Below are 16741 nucleotides of genomic sequence, written 5' to 3' on the forward strand. Positions count from 1 at the left end.
TGTATGCCAGCAAAACGTCTATCCTACGAAATGATGCTCTTCTAACCAATCAAAAATTTCTCAAGAGGGACATCACCTTGTCTGCTCGGCTTAGATATGGGCACGTCCGTCAACTTTGGTACTTGCTGTAGCAAAATCTAGATGGATAAAAGTATAAGTACGGGTATAAATTTTCCAAAATAGCGAGGGCTGGCCGGTGTCAATGTTCTTCAGCTTTTTACAAGCTTCAAAAACTTTGATGATTAATAAGGTAACAGCAATGCAGCATGAACCAAAGTTTATATTGCAATCAAATCCAACACAAGATACATTCAATGATGTTGCTTTCAACATGTGACTTGAGGAGTTACCCAAATGGCAGATTAATTAGATAATAATGACAAATTAGTGAATAATTTGTGTATACTTATGTATGGCTCTCTGCCATGACTAGGGTTTTGCCAGCATAATATACAAGCGAGCCCTGATTAGGGTTGATTAATTGTATCCCCTTTCTTACCTATTTACATAGCCTTATGGCACTTTCACTCTTCCTAGGGAAAAAGGTCAACCGGCTCATCATTCTCAGCTTATTATTAGGAAACGATGTTTTAGATCCGTAGGTAAGTTAGAATAATTACATAATATGTAATCATGTTACTCTATGTTGCTCCTTGAACCATGCCTCGATCATATTGCATGCAGTACTATTCTTTGGCATAACAAAAATTTTGGTAATAAAAATATTTGACAGCGCAAGCTCTGATATTTATGTTAGATAATTACTCAAATTCTAGTTTATCAATTAACAAGTCCTTCGCCATTAGCTTCCCATCATGCAAATCATAGCAGAAGCTTTTTTCTCTCAGCTTACTAGAGATGAATAGTCCGCCAATTGCAAGTATGACTCCTGAATCTATGTGAGAAATTATTGATTGGATCAGATCTACCAGTTTAGCGGCGGACCCGTTCATCCATGACATTTTACAAAGTAGTATAGAAATGTTGGTTCATGATTAAATTGACCCACCAGCTCAGGGGTGGATCAGGTCTAACTATAAATTTCTCATTTTATAGGACCCAAGGCATTTTTGAGGAAAAAAAATAAATAACCACAATTAGGTGGCGTGCTTGTCTAATCCACCAAATTTTTGTTTCTAACTTCCAATCTAGTAATGAGATTAGGTCAATAACTTAATATATAATGAGGAGGCTAATACATAATTTTTGTTTATACGGCGGGGAGGTGCGGAGGCACGTTCAGCCTACTACGTTCCTAAAGCCTAGGCCCGTGCATGTGCCTCCTGGCGCGGGGCGTGTGACACGTGTAGCCGGTTCTGTCCGATAGCGCACCGCACGTGTGAGACGAGGGGCTTACCTCGGACACGTGGTCCAATGGAGGGGAGGGATACACATGGGGTGTCCCTAATACCCATGTGCTCGCCCGCACAAAGGACAAAACGCGCGGAACGCCGCGGGGCCCACCTCATGATTAAGACGTTTTTCTTCGGACCATTCTGCCCTCCTGGAACCTGAAACGCACCCGAATAAGAACTCCGAAAACGGACCCAAGTAGAGTCCTCGCGCCCCATTCGCTTTTTTTTTTTTTGTGTGTGTGATATAACCCCAGTACCAAAATATGATGAAGAATACCACCAGCCACAAAGACAAAATATTATGTACATAAAAATTATAATTAAACTATTAATTATAAAATTATATCATGATACTTTAAATGTAATACTATTTTGTAATAGAATGCTCAAAAATAAGAATAGCAAGAATTAGTTGTAACCTGGATCCTGATAATAGGGGTCATACATATTAATTTTAGAGATAAAATATGTTCAAAGAAATATTCTATCGTCTTTTATATTCTTTTTGTAGGGATGTTTAATATTCAAGACATTAATCATTGTGTGCTATCAAACTATCGCACCAAATATTACTCCAATATAAAGTATTTCAAACTCAAAATCTAGGATCCCATACAAGCCATTTGATTATTCTTAGTATCTAGCAATAAATTTTTGGTTTATATATATATATATTTTCTGGCTCATATAATTGAGCTACTCTGTCCTCTACTTTCAAAGTCAATTATTTCTATTCTTTCTGTGTTCACGGTATTATTCTTGTTGTGTCAGCGTTTGGATGACATGCATCAAATTATTAGGGCCATGGCATGGATAGATTCCTAGTTCCAAAACAATTTCTTAATTAATATATATTTATATATATATCTTTATAAAGTGCTAGGGTTTTAAGAAGAATAGTGGCTCCGCGTGCAAGGGCATACGTGGCATGCACAATGAAGCGAAGAAACCGTGTTTGTCTGTACGTTAAAACATATAATATGGTGAAAGTATGTTTGGATAGGGATGTTGCCTTCGGTTGTCCCCCTCGAGGTTAATATTTTCCCGGGGGGCACATGATTAGGTCGACCGGTAAAGCCGTTGCGGTGCGCGGGAGGGGTTAAAACGCTAATAAAACTTCGGCCGCGGGGAAAGGGGAGCCAACGGTCACCTCTTTTAGGGACCAAAGCTCCGCCTCTCCGCGGGCGCGTCCCGCGTACTGAAGGGGCGTGGTGGGCCCGGGCCCTTCTCGCGTAATTTGACGATGGCGACCCAATGGCACGAGCCCCCTCCCAAAAAGGGGCGATCATAGCCCCGGACCACACCAATCGATTAGGGTTCTTCCTTTGACTTCCTGTTCTCTTAGACACCCTATACATATTTATCATGGTTTTTTTTTTACACCATTAAAAGGAGACTAATATTGATTCAAAAGTTGATTCTGCTTGTTATAAAGCTTAGGAGTGGAGGGCCATGTGCTTAAGCATGTAGTTTATTCGTAGGCCTTTTTTTTATTAAAAAAAAAAAGATTCCAAGCAGATCTCCTATGCGAGGAGTGTTCTAGAGGCTGACTGCATTATTCTGGAAGGAGATTCTATTGTGGTGATTGACTAGATTCGGCAGGATGAGCGGCGGGACGATGGCCATCCACTACTCAGAGATATCCAGAGATTGGTGTCCGGATGTCGTTCTATCTAGATTGCTCATGTTTATCGGAAGGCAAACAGAGTTGCCGACTGGATCGTATCTTTTGCTGCTCATCATTCAGAAAAGGTTTTGTGGATTTTTTTTTAACTCTGCTGGTAGTACTCATGCTAGATTGATGTGAGCTATTATTGTACCAAAAAAAAATAAAAAAATAAATCTCAAGTGACTAATCTGTTATTTTCCATCTCACATCGATATCGAATCTCCTCCTCCTCCTCCTCCTGTCCAAGTGGCAATGGATGATATCTTCCAAGCAAATGCTTGACGATTGGATAGTACCATATTAAACTAAATCACCTTCGCTTAGAATATCTCTTGATAATGTCCCTATAAACTCATGGGAGGGGTGTTAATCCCTTGAATTCATAAATGTAAAACCAAAATATAATTGAATTTGGAGAGCATACGAAGCACCTTAAATATAATTTAGGAATTATAATTATACATTGTTCTCATATCTTAAAATAAGTGCATTCAAATTAATTAAGAAATTCAATTCACCATAGTTGATAACGATATGGAAGTACTCGTCCCTGTCAAATGATCTCATTTGTCCAATAGCGTGTTTCTTTCAACAAGGATATCAAAGATTGCGTGGTAAGGAATTAATTTAATTATGCAAGACTATATCCTGCAAGCCGAGGACATGACCTAAACTGTAGCCATTCTGTTGTAACCTTTTCCATCAATTTGTTGGGCCCATAATCACATGCTAGAATAGTAGTTTGGCATATTGTACTCTTTCTACCCCAAAAAAAATAATACTATTTTTTGCACTCTCGAACTTTTATGTTGTAACAGTCCAAGACCTCATCCAAAATGGCTAGCCGAAAGGTATTTAACCCTGCATAAGTCCCAAGATCTTTTTGAAAAATAAACGATGCTGGACTAAATACATATCCACACGGATCCTGACATACTCTTCTCATTCAAGTTCTGACGCCCTCGTCAGGTTAAATGTCCAAATCCATCCAAATTTAATCATAAGCACCACGATTAGTTTATGGTTGAACCTCACCAAAATGACCAGACGAAAGATATTTTTTGGATTCTTAGTCTTGTATAAATATCCAAAATCTTCTTAGCGAATAACTAACGTGGAACTAAATACACGCTCACACAGATAATGGTGGCATAAGGGTAGCCCTTGCTTTCTTGAGAAAAAATCTTGGGTGGCAGAAAGAAACAGAACCACAAATTTTTATATTATATTATATGTGTACATATAAAGCTTCCCTTGATAAACTTCTAGCCAAGACTTGTGCATCTAATGTAATCCAGATCCAATAGGACCTCTTTGGTCACTAGGGTGGAGGGCCAAGGCGAATTCCAATAATTAAAGAGGGGAGTAAGAGATCACTTTAGGGAGGAGCTAAAAGATGGCAAGATCCAATGTACAAGACCCCCCCGGATTTTTATGTCTCATGACGTTTGTCCGCTTCCCACCAGAAAGAGATCCCCTTCCTCCCCCCCTACCCCTAACTTCAATACAACCAGTTTTATATCATGTCACAACCCAAAGCAAGCCAAGACAAATAAACTACACATCGATGCATGTCTTTTGAGTGCACCGGCCGCTTGCTCCCAATAAACAAACCATTTGGTGAAAATATTCTGGGCGGTTCCCTCCGCCGCGACTTTAATTAGGGTTTTGGGTGCGACACGAACCGAGGCGGCAGCGACTTGGTGTGAAACCCCACCGCATCCCCACGGTGCGCTTCCCCACGCCTCTTGTCAGGTTTCATCTGGTTGTTTCCCCTCCCGGGGATAAAACTCAGTGTATTTACTGTGTTGTATTTTTATATTCAACTTCCTTCTAGACTTGACATTTTTTACGATCCTGTTTGCCTCGGTAGACCATGGCAAAGAAAAGGGAGTGAAGGCATAGGTCAACTCTAGGGTTGGCTTATTTGATTGAGCTCCAATGAATTATTTTATAATGATATGCTATGACACGTGTCATAATTCAATACCTTATCTATTAAAAACATGTTATTTAAATTTCTTAATTCTATATAAATATCTAAAAATATTTTCTATAAATATCTATATGTGTCTTGCGCATATTTTTTTCATTTAAGTTCGGACGTCTTCATCAGACTAGAAATCTAAATTAATTCAAATTCGATCACAAATACCATGATCAGTTTGTGATCAACCCACATGGAATTCATATTGCAGCATCTCCTAATTTAAATAGACTCTGGACTGGAACCGCTCTGATACCATTAATTACCATCAAAATCTCAAAAAAAAAGAATACAAGATTTTTTCGATGAAAAGCCGATAAGAAATTAAATATACATACGTATGGATCCTCTTATTATTATGTGTACAAATATTACTTTTTTTTTCTTTTTTTTAATTCTTCAGTAGAGTACAAATATGAACTGTGTCGATGAGGACTTTTGCTTTATTCCATATGGTGACTTGGTTACCCTCATCCTCATTGGGTCACTAGCTTGGTTACCTGTGCTGGTCTATAGCATTAACAGTCTCTCCTGACAACCACCTAGGTTGTTTTATTCACAGAAAAGCCAAATTTGCTGTCATGCGTTTGGAAATAAAAGACCATGACAAGTACTGGCTCAGAAATATATATAATAATCACAGATTTTGATCAAAAATGATTATGCGTGTGAATTTTTCAACTTTGTTGTTAAAATTGGTATCATTAATCAGTATGCATTCAATGTGAGCAATAACTGATGTATTGCCCAAATATTTAGTGCCGGTTAATATCTTCAGATGTTCAAATTTTAAAATTTGATTCGAGCGGTGCAACTTCGCGCTATTTGGTTAGTAATTGCCATATACTCCTCAAGGCATAATTGGCATATATAACAAGGGTCCATAGATACCTTTCCATGGGAGAAATGCTTTACTTCCAGGCTCTCTCTAGTGGGCATAAGAATTTAACATGCGTGCTAAATTGAAATAGATGGAGGGTTTGTTAATCTTTGCCTGATCTTATGGCTGGCTGATGCTAATAAAAACATCTAAAATACAGTGGTATGACCTCTACGATATCACATGATTTGATCTATGCACCGTGACAGCCCAAATCACCGACAGCAAAGCACACATGGCATTTGATAAGGGGCAATGGCGCACAAACTAATTGTGGACCCATTTGTCATGGAATAACAAAACACGGTATCTATTTTTTAATAATTTTTTTTTTGCTGAAATGGATACTTCATACATTTTTAGTATAGATAATAAAGTTAGAAAATAATAAGTTTCAAAGAGCTCCATGCAATTCTTCTTTTCCAACCCACAGAGTACTTCCAAATGGGCTGGCCACATATGAGGGCACCCAGTCTATAATCTTATTTATCTATCTGAAAATATGCTTGACTGAAAAAGGCCACTCCATTACTTATCATAACCTAAATATTTCGAAGCAGAAATGGCCTAGTATATCTGATCCCAACAAAGATATTACCGAGTGTAAGAGCGCTAGCCGTATAGAGTCCACCATTTGAAGTCCATCCATGGATCATGGAGAATGAAATAGGTTTTTAAAGCTAATTCTAATCCGAAAATTACATCCAACCCCTCCAGGGAAAAGAAACAAAAAAAAGAAAATCTCTTTCATAAGGCACGTAGTTCGCTTTAAATTTATTCAATCGAGTATTGACAAAGGGAGAGAGAGAGATAGAGACCCGAGAGAGAGAGGGTCATGGGATGGGAGGGACAGGGGCCCTCAAACGACGGAGAGGATTCCTGGACTAATTTCTATAAAGAGGGGTATGATTTGGCAAGTTTCCATAGGAGAAATTCTGCATTCCTTCTATTTCTTCCATTTCAAAACGGAACCAGGCACCCCCCACCCCTCCATTTTGCTTAACTATTGGCTTCTTCCAGAACCAATCCCCTTTAAATATATATATATATAGCCAACAAAAGCAAAGGTCCCATAGACTAGAGAGAAGAGAAGCAGAGGAGGAAGGAAGGAAGGAAGGTTGTCTCTCGGGATATGGGTGTAGATCCGTGGGCTCTTGCCGAGGTTACCGTGGACTCCTTGCCCTCTCTTTGGACTTCCCACCATGAGGTCTCTCTCTCTTTCTATCTATGTCTCGTGTTCTAAGATTGGTTTTTGGATTTTGTTCTTTTGTTTTTCGTCGTTAATACGTTTTAGTTCCAGTGGATTTGAATTCTAGTCGTAAGTAAGATTAGCGTTCATCGGGTCTTAGCTTGTCGTTGCCGGCTGGTCGGACCGGTCACGCCGTGCGACCGAAGTGGCCGTCGGCCGGGTGTCCCTCCGACCCGCACCGCGCTCGCCGTTCATGGGGGTGGATCTGGATGGTTAGACTTGGAACGTGAAACAGCGGTGGCAGCCGATAGAAATTCGCCACGCTTTCTCGGTCAGACTCTCGGAGTTTAGGAGAGCGGTGCGAAGCTCGAGCACGTTGCTTTCATTTTCGGGGTGATTTGGGAAGCAGACGCGTGAAACGTGTTTCATGTATAAAAATTTTGTTTTTTTTGTTAAAGATTTTCTCCGGAGTGTTTTCGAAGTTTTTAGTTTCTTTTTATTTCCGACAAAATCTCTCGTCTTAGGTATAATCTTTCTAAGATCTTTTAGTTGAATCACGAGGAGTCATCCTTGTCCCGGTTATCTTAGGAGTCTCTGTGGAAAGTTAATTAACATTTTTTTTTTAATTTTTGTTTCTTTAGTCTCTTTTTTTGTTGCTGCTTCTCACGTCTTCCGTGTTTGGTAAGCGGGTAATGTTGACTCTCGTCACTAGCATCATGTATCCATTAGTCTTTTTTTTCTTTTTGCTGGATGCCCAGAAAAGATTCTTTTGATAATATTATCGTACACAGATTCTGAGTGATAGGATTTCTGCAAAACATTGTAGTAATTTGCAAAAATCGAGTTGGTTTTGGGTGATTAACTGTGTGGTAATAAAAAAAGAAGAGTGAGTGATTACGTTGGAAAGATTTACTTAAGAGTGTTGGTGCAACTCTTTTGTTTTTTTTTCTTCAATACTTGATCTCTCCCCTTTAGAGCAGAAAATTTATTATGGATTCTACTTTAAACAACAGAAGAGATTTGTTATGCCATCAAAGGACATACCGTTTACCAATTAATACAGATTCGGCACATTTATATCCAGTTACTAATAAATAAATCTTAATGAACAAGTTAATGGTGTAATCTTTTCTGATCTGTAGTAAGCTTTTCTCATTTAAGGAATATCCGATACAAATCTACTTTAGATGTATGGGTGGATATCCTGTGTTCCCTCTCTTGACTTGATTTACTTAGTTGGATTTATACAGCAATAATTCCATACCATATTTTCGATCAGATCATATGGAGAATGCAAGTGTCTTCTGAATTTTAGGATAAATCTGTGGGGTTACTTGTTTCTATATATCAGTTCGGTTTCTTGAAAGTTTCTGTTTGTCTACTCGAACAGAGTGTGGAGGAGTTGAGTCGTAAGCTTCTCTGTGCAACCTTGGAACTGGAAGCGCTCAGAAATGGCGTCAAGGAGGAAAGGAGGAAGAGCGAAGAAAATATCAATCAGCTGATCCAAATCCTGAAGATAACCACGCAGGAGAGAGATGAAGCTAGGGAACAACTGCAGGGCTTACTCAACAAAATTGCGCAACCTCTCACAGCTGAGCTCGTTCCTCGCCTTTCTTGCCTGCAACCTGAAAGTCCACAGATGTGGCAGGCAAGAGGAGGCAATTCCAGTGTCACAGAATCTGAAAGCCTATCCGACACTCCAAACCAACACTCCTACGGATGCTCTCCTGTGGAGTCCTTCTTTGAGACGGTTACTTCTCCGGAGCTGACGAGCTTGAATGGAGCTGACTCCTGCAACATTGGACCCCCACAGCAACCACTATTTCTCGAAAACAGTCGCTCTTCTTCAGTGGCGATCTCTCATGGCACTGCTAAGTATGATCGCGGCGATGCTATAATCGACAGCATCGCTGCGAAGAAGCCATTGCCGGAGAAAGGAAAGCTGCTGGAAACTGTGCTGAAGATAGGTCCAGTACTGGAGACTTTGATGGTGGCCGGGGCCCTCCCTCAATGGCGCAATCCTCCTCCACTGCAACCATTTCAAATTCCTCCTGTGACTGTCAGAGCTCGCAATGCTCGACTGCCCAACCGAGCTGGTGCTTTGAATTCTGATCATTTGATTCAGAGTTCTCCGGATGAGAAAGCTAATGGATTGTCTCAGGTGCATGCTGCAACGATGTTGAATTTTTCCAGTACGGTGAGCCTGTGTGCCAGGAACAGACCTATGGCATTGCCTTGCGTTAGCAGCCACCAGGGCTTTGAGGCAAAGCGGCAGAGGATTCAATAGACTGTTGGTACATGATCAGAGGGAAGTAGTGTCTTAGTTTAGATAGGTTTTCGGAAGACACATGCTCTGCTTTTCTCTCTTTCTTTTTTTTTTTCCTTTCTCCAGGAACTGCTGATCTTTATTAAGAATATAAAACATGTTTATGATGTAAATGGCACGAGCTTTTTCTTTTCTTTTCTTTTCTTTTCTTTTTTTTTCTATCTACCAATGCTAATGTTTCGTTGTGGAAATAATGTTTTCCATACTAGATTCACCACTTTACTTGTCTCTTCATCTTCATCTTAAACCTGTGATTGATCCTAGCTACTTTTATGAATTATGATACCTACTGTAAGTTTGAAACAGCACATAGCCTTGATTATGGTAGGTTTGGAGTCATCAAAATTGTTTCTAGTTCTTGAAATGATGTTATCCTGTGAAATGCGGAGAAAAATCTTGATCACTTTGATGCTGTCCTTTGACACATCTTAGATAGTATCCTATTACCATTATTTATCACACGTAAGTTGCTGACTGAAAGGTTTTCTAGTCTCAGACAGAACCAGAGAACAGCTTTGTTTCATGGTAGCTTATATGATTCTATCCACAAGTAAAGGCTTTACATAAAGTGCAGTAAAAACAAAGGCAGAAGCATAAAGAAAAAAATGTAAGTCACTGAACAGTAGTATCATGTGTAGGATCTTGCCAGCACTGCTGTATCTATTTTCCCCTTGGATATAAAACTGTGACGATCTCCAGCACTTGAGGCTACATTAAGATCCAACAGCATTAACAATCCTGAAATCCTTATGATCAATAAATGTGCTGTGGGGAATCCAGTATGCCATCATGCGGTAACTGCAGTTCCACTCCTACTTCTGAGTGCTGTCCTTTGGGGAGATGGTGCAGTAGAAAGCTCTGTGCCTCATCACATTTTCTGAAGAAGAAACCATACTGATTCAATGATACATTTAAACATGCATATCTGCAGAAAAGAAGCTTAAACGGGTAAATAACTAGAAATTCAAATGAAAGTTTGTGGAGAGAATTGCAACACATGACAACACCCAGTGGGTCTACAATTGACGTTCATTCCAGCAGGCAGCTATGACCATGTCCATGGCTCCATGCTTCATCTGAAACACTTGTTAACAGCTGGAGATAAACATGATTCATGTTATTTTATAATTTGATATAGTTTTTTTCTTTTGATGAAAATAATTCGATATCGTTGTTAAGTGAGATTGTCAGCAGGAAAGAAATATTAGTTGAAAATTCATATAAAAGGAATGCCCAAATTATAGTAATTAGCTAGTTAGGAAAAAGATTTATACAGAAGTAGACAGGCAATTCTTGTTACATCAAATAGGATGGAACTAAGAAAAAGAATATGGCATGGAAGTTCGCTAAACTGATAGGTTTTTTAAAAGAACATCATTTCGCCCTTTCTCATATTTATATATTATGAATATCAAGAATTTGTAAATTGATTGAAACTGACAGGATCAGATATTAACTACCATATCCATTCTATTCTACTGAAAACCATTAGTTTGAGATGGTTTACTTTCTCGAAGAAATTAACCAGCACAACTCCAAAAAAGCAACAGCTAAAACATCTCAGTTACAATTAAAGGTGCAACTTGCATACTGGCTGCAAAATTCAGTATCAAAAGTATGAATCACGAACACCAGCCACTCCATCAACCCAGGCTGACAAAGGTCGATCGTTTTGTCTTACAACAACTTATTGGCTTCCACACAACTTATAAATGACAATAATTCCACAATCCTTTCTTCTCATTACTCTTACACCATAAGTACACAAAGTTGCAGATATCCAGCAGCAAAACAAGGGAGAAAAAAGGCCCATGATTAAATAGCCTCAACTTCATTAGCTTGGAGATTTATTACAAAAACACATGCATGATGCGTGCAAGTGAAGAAGGAAATACTGAAATTAACAAAACATAAGACATACATAATGTTTTAACTAAACAAATAGAGCTAAATATTGAACTTACTTCTGATTCTTGAAGAAGTTACAATCGCCAGAAGAAGGTGGAATGTCAAACTGCATGCAATGATTGCCGTTAGGTTTCCAGGCTCCTCAATTCTTGTGCAAGTCATGATGCATGCCTGCTAAGCATGGAAGTAAACACTCGATAGGAATTCTCATACCTGAAACAACAGATGGTTCAATTGACACACTATTCAGACTTAAAGATACCTGAGTAGGTTTATATAAATTGGACTTCAAACAAAATCTCCATGATATTTTACTAAGACCATGTTTATATTCCCATAGGTATCCAAGCCAATGGAGCAGCATATTGTTAAAATATCTGAAGTTACAGGTCCTCGTTACTCAAACAAATAGAATCTCCAAGTTATTCATTGATAGGTTATAGATGAGCAGAGATGATTTTTTTTTAAAAAAAAATTGGTCGATCCATAAAGAAGCTCAGAGATTATGAGAGATCTCGTTGGCTAAAGAAAAATGTCAAACGTGGTACTACTCCAATTAAATTTGAATATATATAAATATTTCAACCATGCAATCCTGGGGACTTGTCTAGATTTATCCTTCTGGAAGCCTACACTTAAACATCATCCATGCATTTAAAGTTTTCTAAGTAATGGATTGTGACTCTTGGTTCCTCCATTATTGTCAATCATTGCTTCAGATAAAGTCACATTCAGTTAAATTTTTTTTTCCCATGCATGTCTCTCCTTCTTGCTTTAATGGGTGGAGGATAAGTCTAGGGAACCGACGAACAGAATTGGTCTTTTAGCATAGTATTTCCTTGTACTCGTGAAGGCTTTCCTACCAAGTTCCGACAACCAAGGATAGCGTGACCAAGGTGGTGTCCCTAAGCATAAGGGAGCATCCCATCTGGTGAATTACTATTATATATTTCTTAAAAAACATTTTTCATCAGATGGTTCCACATATGCTTATGTCTAGGATATCATTAAAAATCACATCCTGGATCCTTGATGACTTCGCCTAAGTTTCTTAGCTCCATGAAGTTTCTTTTATATGCAATTCTACTTACAAGTCATATGAAGTAGTTTTTATTTTACACGCACATAATGATATTTGAACCAAATTAAAAGGAGATTTCCTGTAATTTGAGTCGCAATGAATCAGCCCTTTCAGTGAGCAAGTAATTTTATGCATATGCGTGGCTCATGCAGGTCTTTTCACCAGATAGGTTTGTGTCTTTAGGCGTTAGACAAACAATAAATGCAACCAAAGCAGTAGCATCATCCTACTGTCTCTAGCTGAACTAATGATGCCATGAATGCCATAATTTGGATGCATGATGTGGGGTCACTGTGATTCAGAAAGGAGTAGCATCTATTCAGGCCTTGACATGCACACATTTGACTGATTTAGTCTGGAGGCAGAAATATGATGTCGTTAACCCCATTATGCCTAACTCCTCATAAGAGAGAGAGAGAGAGAGAGAGAGAGAGAGAGAGAGAGAGAGAGAGAGCATAAATAATTATAATAAAAAAGAAGACACTTGAAGGGATGAAATGGGCTCTGGTAATATTATTTTTCATATGTTCATATTTACACCACATGGATTATGAATCTTTAGAACTAACAATTTGCACATATAACATCAGAAGAGTACCATGTGCACAATACAATACAGTTTATGCGCATAAGATAAACCATGGATATTCCTTCTCATTAATCTTCACGATTGAAGAACAAGAATTCTTGCTAGTGTTGACATTCTTCAGAGTTATGATTACTCTTTGTTTGTCAAAGTACTTTATCCGGTTAAATGTTAACTTGCTGTTCAACAGACTGCATTTTCTATGTTGTCAAAAAAAAAAAAACTTAAATTTGATATCATGCTTTATCAATAATTCAAGCTACATGAAATGTCACATTAAACCTAGAAAAAAGCAATGGATGATTCTAGAAACAGACAGCATGGAGGTTCATGAGAAATACTGCTGCGTTGGAATCATTCATAGGCTTGTTTTGTGGTAAGAAAACTAACAAAGAGAATTTATCAACTATCTGTAAGTTTTTTTAGCAGTAACAGGAGCAGTGAAACCAAGCTTACCCCTATGGGCTACCTATCTTCCCCTTGGATCCATCAACTGTGAGAATACTCTACTTGTCACTCCATCAGTTCCATCACTGACAACACTGAAGTTATCGTGCTCTATAGTCTCTATCTGTGGAATCCATTTTGGGAGGTCCTGGATGCCATTTGTGTTGCTCCCCTCCCCAATTACTGTCGTGAAAGACTCCTGCAATTGCAGGGCATATTCCAAGTTCCATAAAACATCTCCCATTGATGGCCTCTCAGCCCCATGCTCCGCTAAACACTTTTCTGCTGTTTCGCCAAACTTCCGTAGCGAATCAAGACTAACAGTGCCCACAAGATGTGGATCAATTAGCTGCTCTAACTGACCCCGCCTTTGCCAGTTTGTTGCCCACTCCACTATGTTAACCTGATCTCTTGGGAGTGCTGGGTTGACTGCAGGCCTAGCACACAAAACCTCCATCAGAACAACTCCAAAAGAGTACAAGTCTGATTTTTCTGTAAGCCGCTGCCTTCTGAAGTACTCTGGATCAAGATAGCCAAAGCTTCCTTTCACTGCCGTACTCACATGGGTCTGCTCGAGAGTTGGTCCGGACTTAGACAAACCAAAATCAGCAACCTTAGCAGTTAGATTCTCATCAAGGAGAATGTTAGTTGTCTTGACGTCTCTATGGATAATGGTTTCGGCAGCCCCAGTATGGAGGTAATGCAAACCTTTAGCAGCTCCTATGCAGATCTCAAGCCTCTGCTTCCATGAGAGGGCTGGAAGATCTGAACCATACAGATGTTTGCGGAGGGGACCCCCAGCCATGTATTCATAGACAAGCACCATCTCATTGGCTTCATGACAATAACCTATTAGAGAAACCAAGTGGCGGTGGCGCAGCTTGGATAACATCTCTATCTCCGTCCTAAACTCTGCCAATCCTTGCTGGGATCGGGGGTTCCCCCGTTTCACCGCCACCACAATGCCATTATCCAACACCCCTTTGTACACCTTTCCGAAGCCGCCCACACCTATAACCAAGCTCTCATCAAAGTTTTTAGTCACTTGCTGTATTTCTGAGAAGGCTAGTAACTGGCCTAAACCCTGAGAAGGCCTTGATGAAGCATAACTACGAGCGGACACCTTTGTTTCCGAGTTGCCCGTGTGAGTATGAAGAGCAACAGGGGAAGGTAGCCGGGCCACAGCAGGCTTCTTCGCCTTCTTTCGATGCCCCAGGTACAATAAGAGCACTGCAATAATCAAACCCAGCAGCGTTGCACCTCCCAAACACGATGGAATGACGAGTATCACCATCCTTTTCTTCTTCGTTGCCTCAACACCGATCGATCGTGCACTACCAGATGCATCCAAAGTGTTCTCCGATCCGATGAACTTCAAAATTTCGACTCCATTAAGAATTGCATTAGGTGGGACATTAGTAACCTGGGAAGGGCCTACTTGAACCATAATTTTATCCGACTCCATCAAAGCATTCACAACAAAATCGACAAAGTAAGCTGTCGATAGCTCTGTCTTGCTTGTGATATCAAACAAGCTCAAAGCAGACTGATTATTGATATAGACGTTGAACAGCATGCTGTGCACTGCTTCATTCAAGAAATCACAGAAATGTAGCCGAACCAGATAACTAAAATGCGAATCAACTTCGAACAACCAGGAGATATTAAACTTCTGGTTACCAACATTAGCATCCGCCATTTCTTGCGCAGTTGTGTAGACCGAATTCGGCGCCGCCTCGACAGGAACTCCGGCGGGGTATCTAATGGAAGCTGGGTTGGTGGAGACATTGCGCGCCGAAGCTGGATTGATCAAGAACTGCCGATCGGTCTCCCAAACCCTCCACAAGCTGTCATTTCTGGGATCCAGGCTCGGCCCGCCGACGTTGATTCTATAGATGGTCTCAAAGACCGCATCGGTAGAGATCTTGACGCCGGTTCCCGGAGGAACAGGGGATGCAACGGAGGGAATGATTCCGTCGGGCATGGATATGACCTCGATTGCGTTGATGAAAGCGACCGAGCCATCGGACGGAGCGAACACCACAGTTAATGGATTCGAACTCGAACCCGTTTCGACGATAAATTCCTTCAAGAGAACGGAAGAGCCAGCCCTGGATTTCGGATAAGAAAAATTGCGAAAGAGGGTGAATCCATCGGCGGCAACAGAAAAAACTGCGGATTTTAGGTCGCACCGAGAAGCACAGAGTGGACGAAAATGCAACCTCAGGAAATGTCTACCCGTTCGGGCAATGCCGAATTTATACTCGGACTTTCGGGTAAAAACCCGAGCGCTTCCGTGGAGATCGGAGGAGTTGGTGACGACGACATTGCGGGAAATGGGGGATAAAGCGAGGGACGAGTCGTCACCTGAGTCGTCGGGATGAAAAGCTCGGCCGTCGTCCGAAGTAACGGTGGCATCTCCGCCGCAGTTGATCAAGAAGTTGTCTTTGGGCACGAAGGCGGCGGCGGCGGCGGCGGCGGGGGGTCTGAGAAGCAGGACGGGATGGAGGAGGATGAGGAGAGCGAGGGAGAGGGTTCTGGTGGTGTCCATGGATGGGTCCTTTTGGAGTTTGAGTAGAGAGAGTTGAGGGTTGGAAGGAATGGAGAAGATGGGGAAAGTGGTATCGCCGGGCTCTGCTCTTACTTTGTGGGGAAGGGTGAAGGGGTGGTGGAGGGCTGCGGTCACTGGGGCGTGGTCGCGGTGGTGCAGGTGTTGAAGACTCTTGGCTCCATTTCCCGAGAGAGACGCAGAGGAGGGAGTGAGAGCTCAGCGATGTTTATGACTTTTTTTATTACTTTGGCAAGTGGTGGGGGCGGTGTCTGCAACGTCGGTTGAGAAGCTTAACATTAAAAAAATAAAAGGACGAGAGGGGAGGGAAACCCAGCCCCAGGACCTCCATCAGATGGTGCGCCTTCTCTGGGGCGTGGGTTCCGTGATCCAGAACCATAGGGATAGTTTCATCGCTGCTTAGAAACAGAGCATATTTGGCGGTTCGGCTGTAAAAGCAGAACTGCGGACTGCTTGAAAGAGCATTTTGTATGCGAGACGGGTGCTGAGGGCCGACAGACTTATTTTCGAGGATGATTGTTCTACGATGATTGACTGAATATGGGTGTGGATACGTATGGAGATGGTCACCCTCTGATACGAGACACTCGCAGTTTGGTGCGGGAACTGATCTCCTATCAAATTGCTCATGTTTACCGAGAGGCAAATAATACAGCAGACTGGGTCACCTCTTATGTTGCCCGGCATACTGGGGAGGTCTTTTGGTCTAATTTAGATGGCGTTCCACATGCTTTATTTTGTTTA

The 16741-nt window shown here is 40.8% G+C and overlaps 2 protein-coding genes across 6 annotated transcripts; one reads left to right on the forward strand and one right to left on the reverse strand.

Annotated features, from left to right (window-relative positions):
• The first annotated feature begins 6818 nt into the window (after nt 1-6818).
• On the forward strand, nt 6819-9711 carry LOC103710703 (uncharacterized). The gene is made up of 2 exons (XM_008796571.6): nt 6819-7098; nt 8471-9711. Exons 1-2 carry the CDS (start codon nt 7024-7026, stop codon nt 9365-9367), a joined length of 972 nt encoding a protein of 323 aa, XP_008794793.2. The 5' UTR covers nt 6819-7023; the 3' UTR covers nt 9368-9711.
• Nucleotides 9712-9873: 162 nt separating this feature from the next.
• On the reverse strand, nt 9874-16409 carry LOC103710685 (receptor-like protein kinase THESEUS 1). 5 transcript variants are annotated; one of them, XM_088702309.2, is made up of 4 exons: nt 15651-16409; nt 13438-15539; nt 11371-11527; nt 9874-10501 (listed from the first exon to the last, which is right to left on the reverse strand). In XM_088702309.2, exons 1-2 carry the CDS (start codon nt 15977-15979, stop codon nt 13451-13453), a joined length of 2418 nt encoding a protein of 805 aa, XP_088558435.2. In that variant the 5' UTR covers nt 15980-16409; the 3' UTR covers nt 9874-10501; nt 11371-11527; nt 13438-13450. The 5 variants fall into 5 exon arrangements, with proteins under 5 accessions (XP_088558435.2, XP_088558434.2, XP_038980135.3 ...); XM_088702308.2 differs by having other exon boundaries at nt 9874-10283; nt 10404-10501; nt 13438-16409; XM_039124207.3 differs by having other exon boundaries at nt 9874-10283; nt 13438-16409.
• Nucleotides 16410-16741: the final 332 nt, after the last annotated feature.

This window comes from Phoenix dactylifera, chromosome 8 (genome assembly GCF_051530095.1).
Source record: "Phoenix dactylifera cultivar Ajwa chromosome 8, Ajwa_hap1_PhDact_Kaust_v1.1, whole genome shotgun sequence".
Taxonomy (NCBI): Eukaryota; Viridiplantae; Streptophyta; class Magnoliopsida; order Arecales; family Arecaceae; genus Phoenix; species Phoenix dactylifera.

Excerpts from the sequence above, each read along its gene's own strand:
- LOC103710703 (XM_008796571.6), top strand. The coding sequence starts at position 7,024 with ATGGGTGTAGATCCGTGGGCTCTTGCCGAGGTTACCGTGGACTCCTTG. Across the intron at positions 7,099-8,470 it reads TTTGGACTTCCCACCATGAG|AGTGTGGAGGAGTTGAGTCG; the intron begins GTCTCTCTCTCT and ends CTACTCGAACAG.
- LOC103710685 (XM_039124207.3), bottom strand. The coding sequence starts at position 15,979 with ATGGACACCACCAGAACCCTCTCCCTCGCTCTCCTCATCCTCCTCCAT.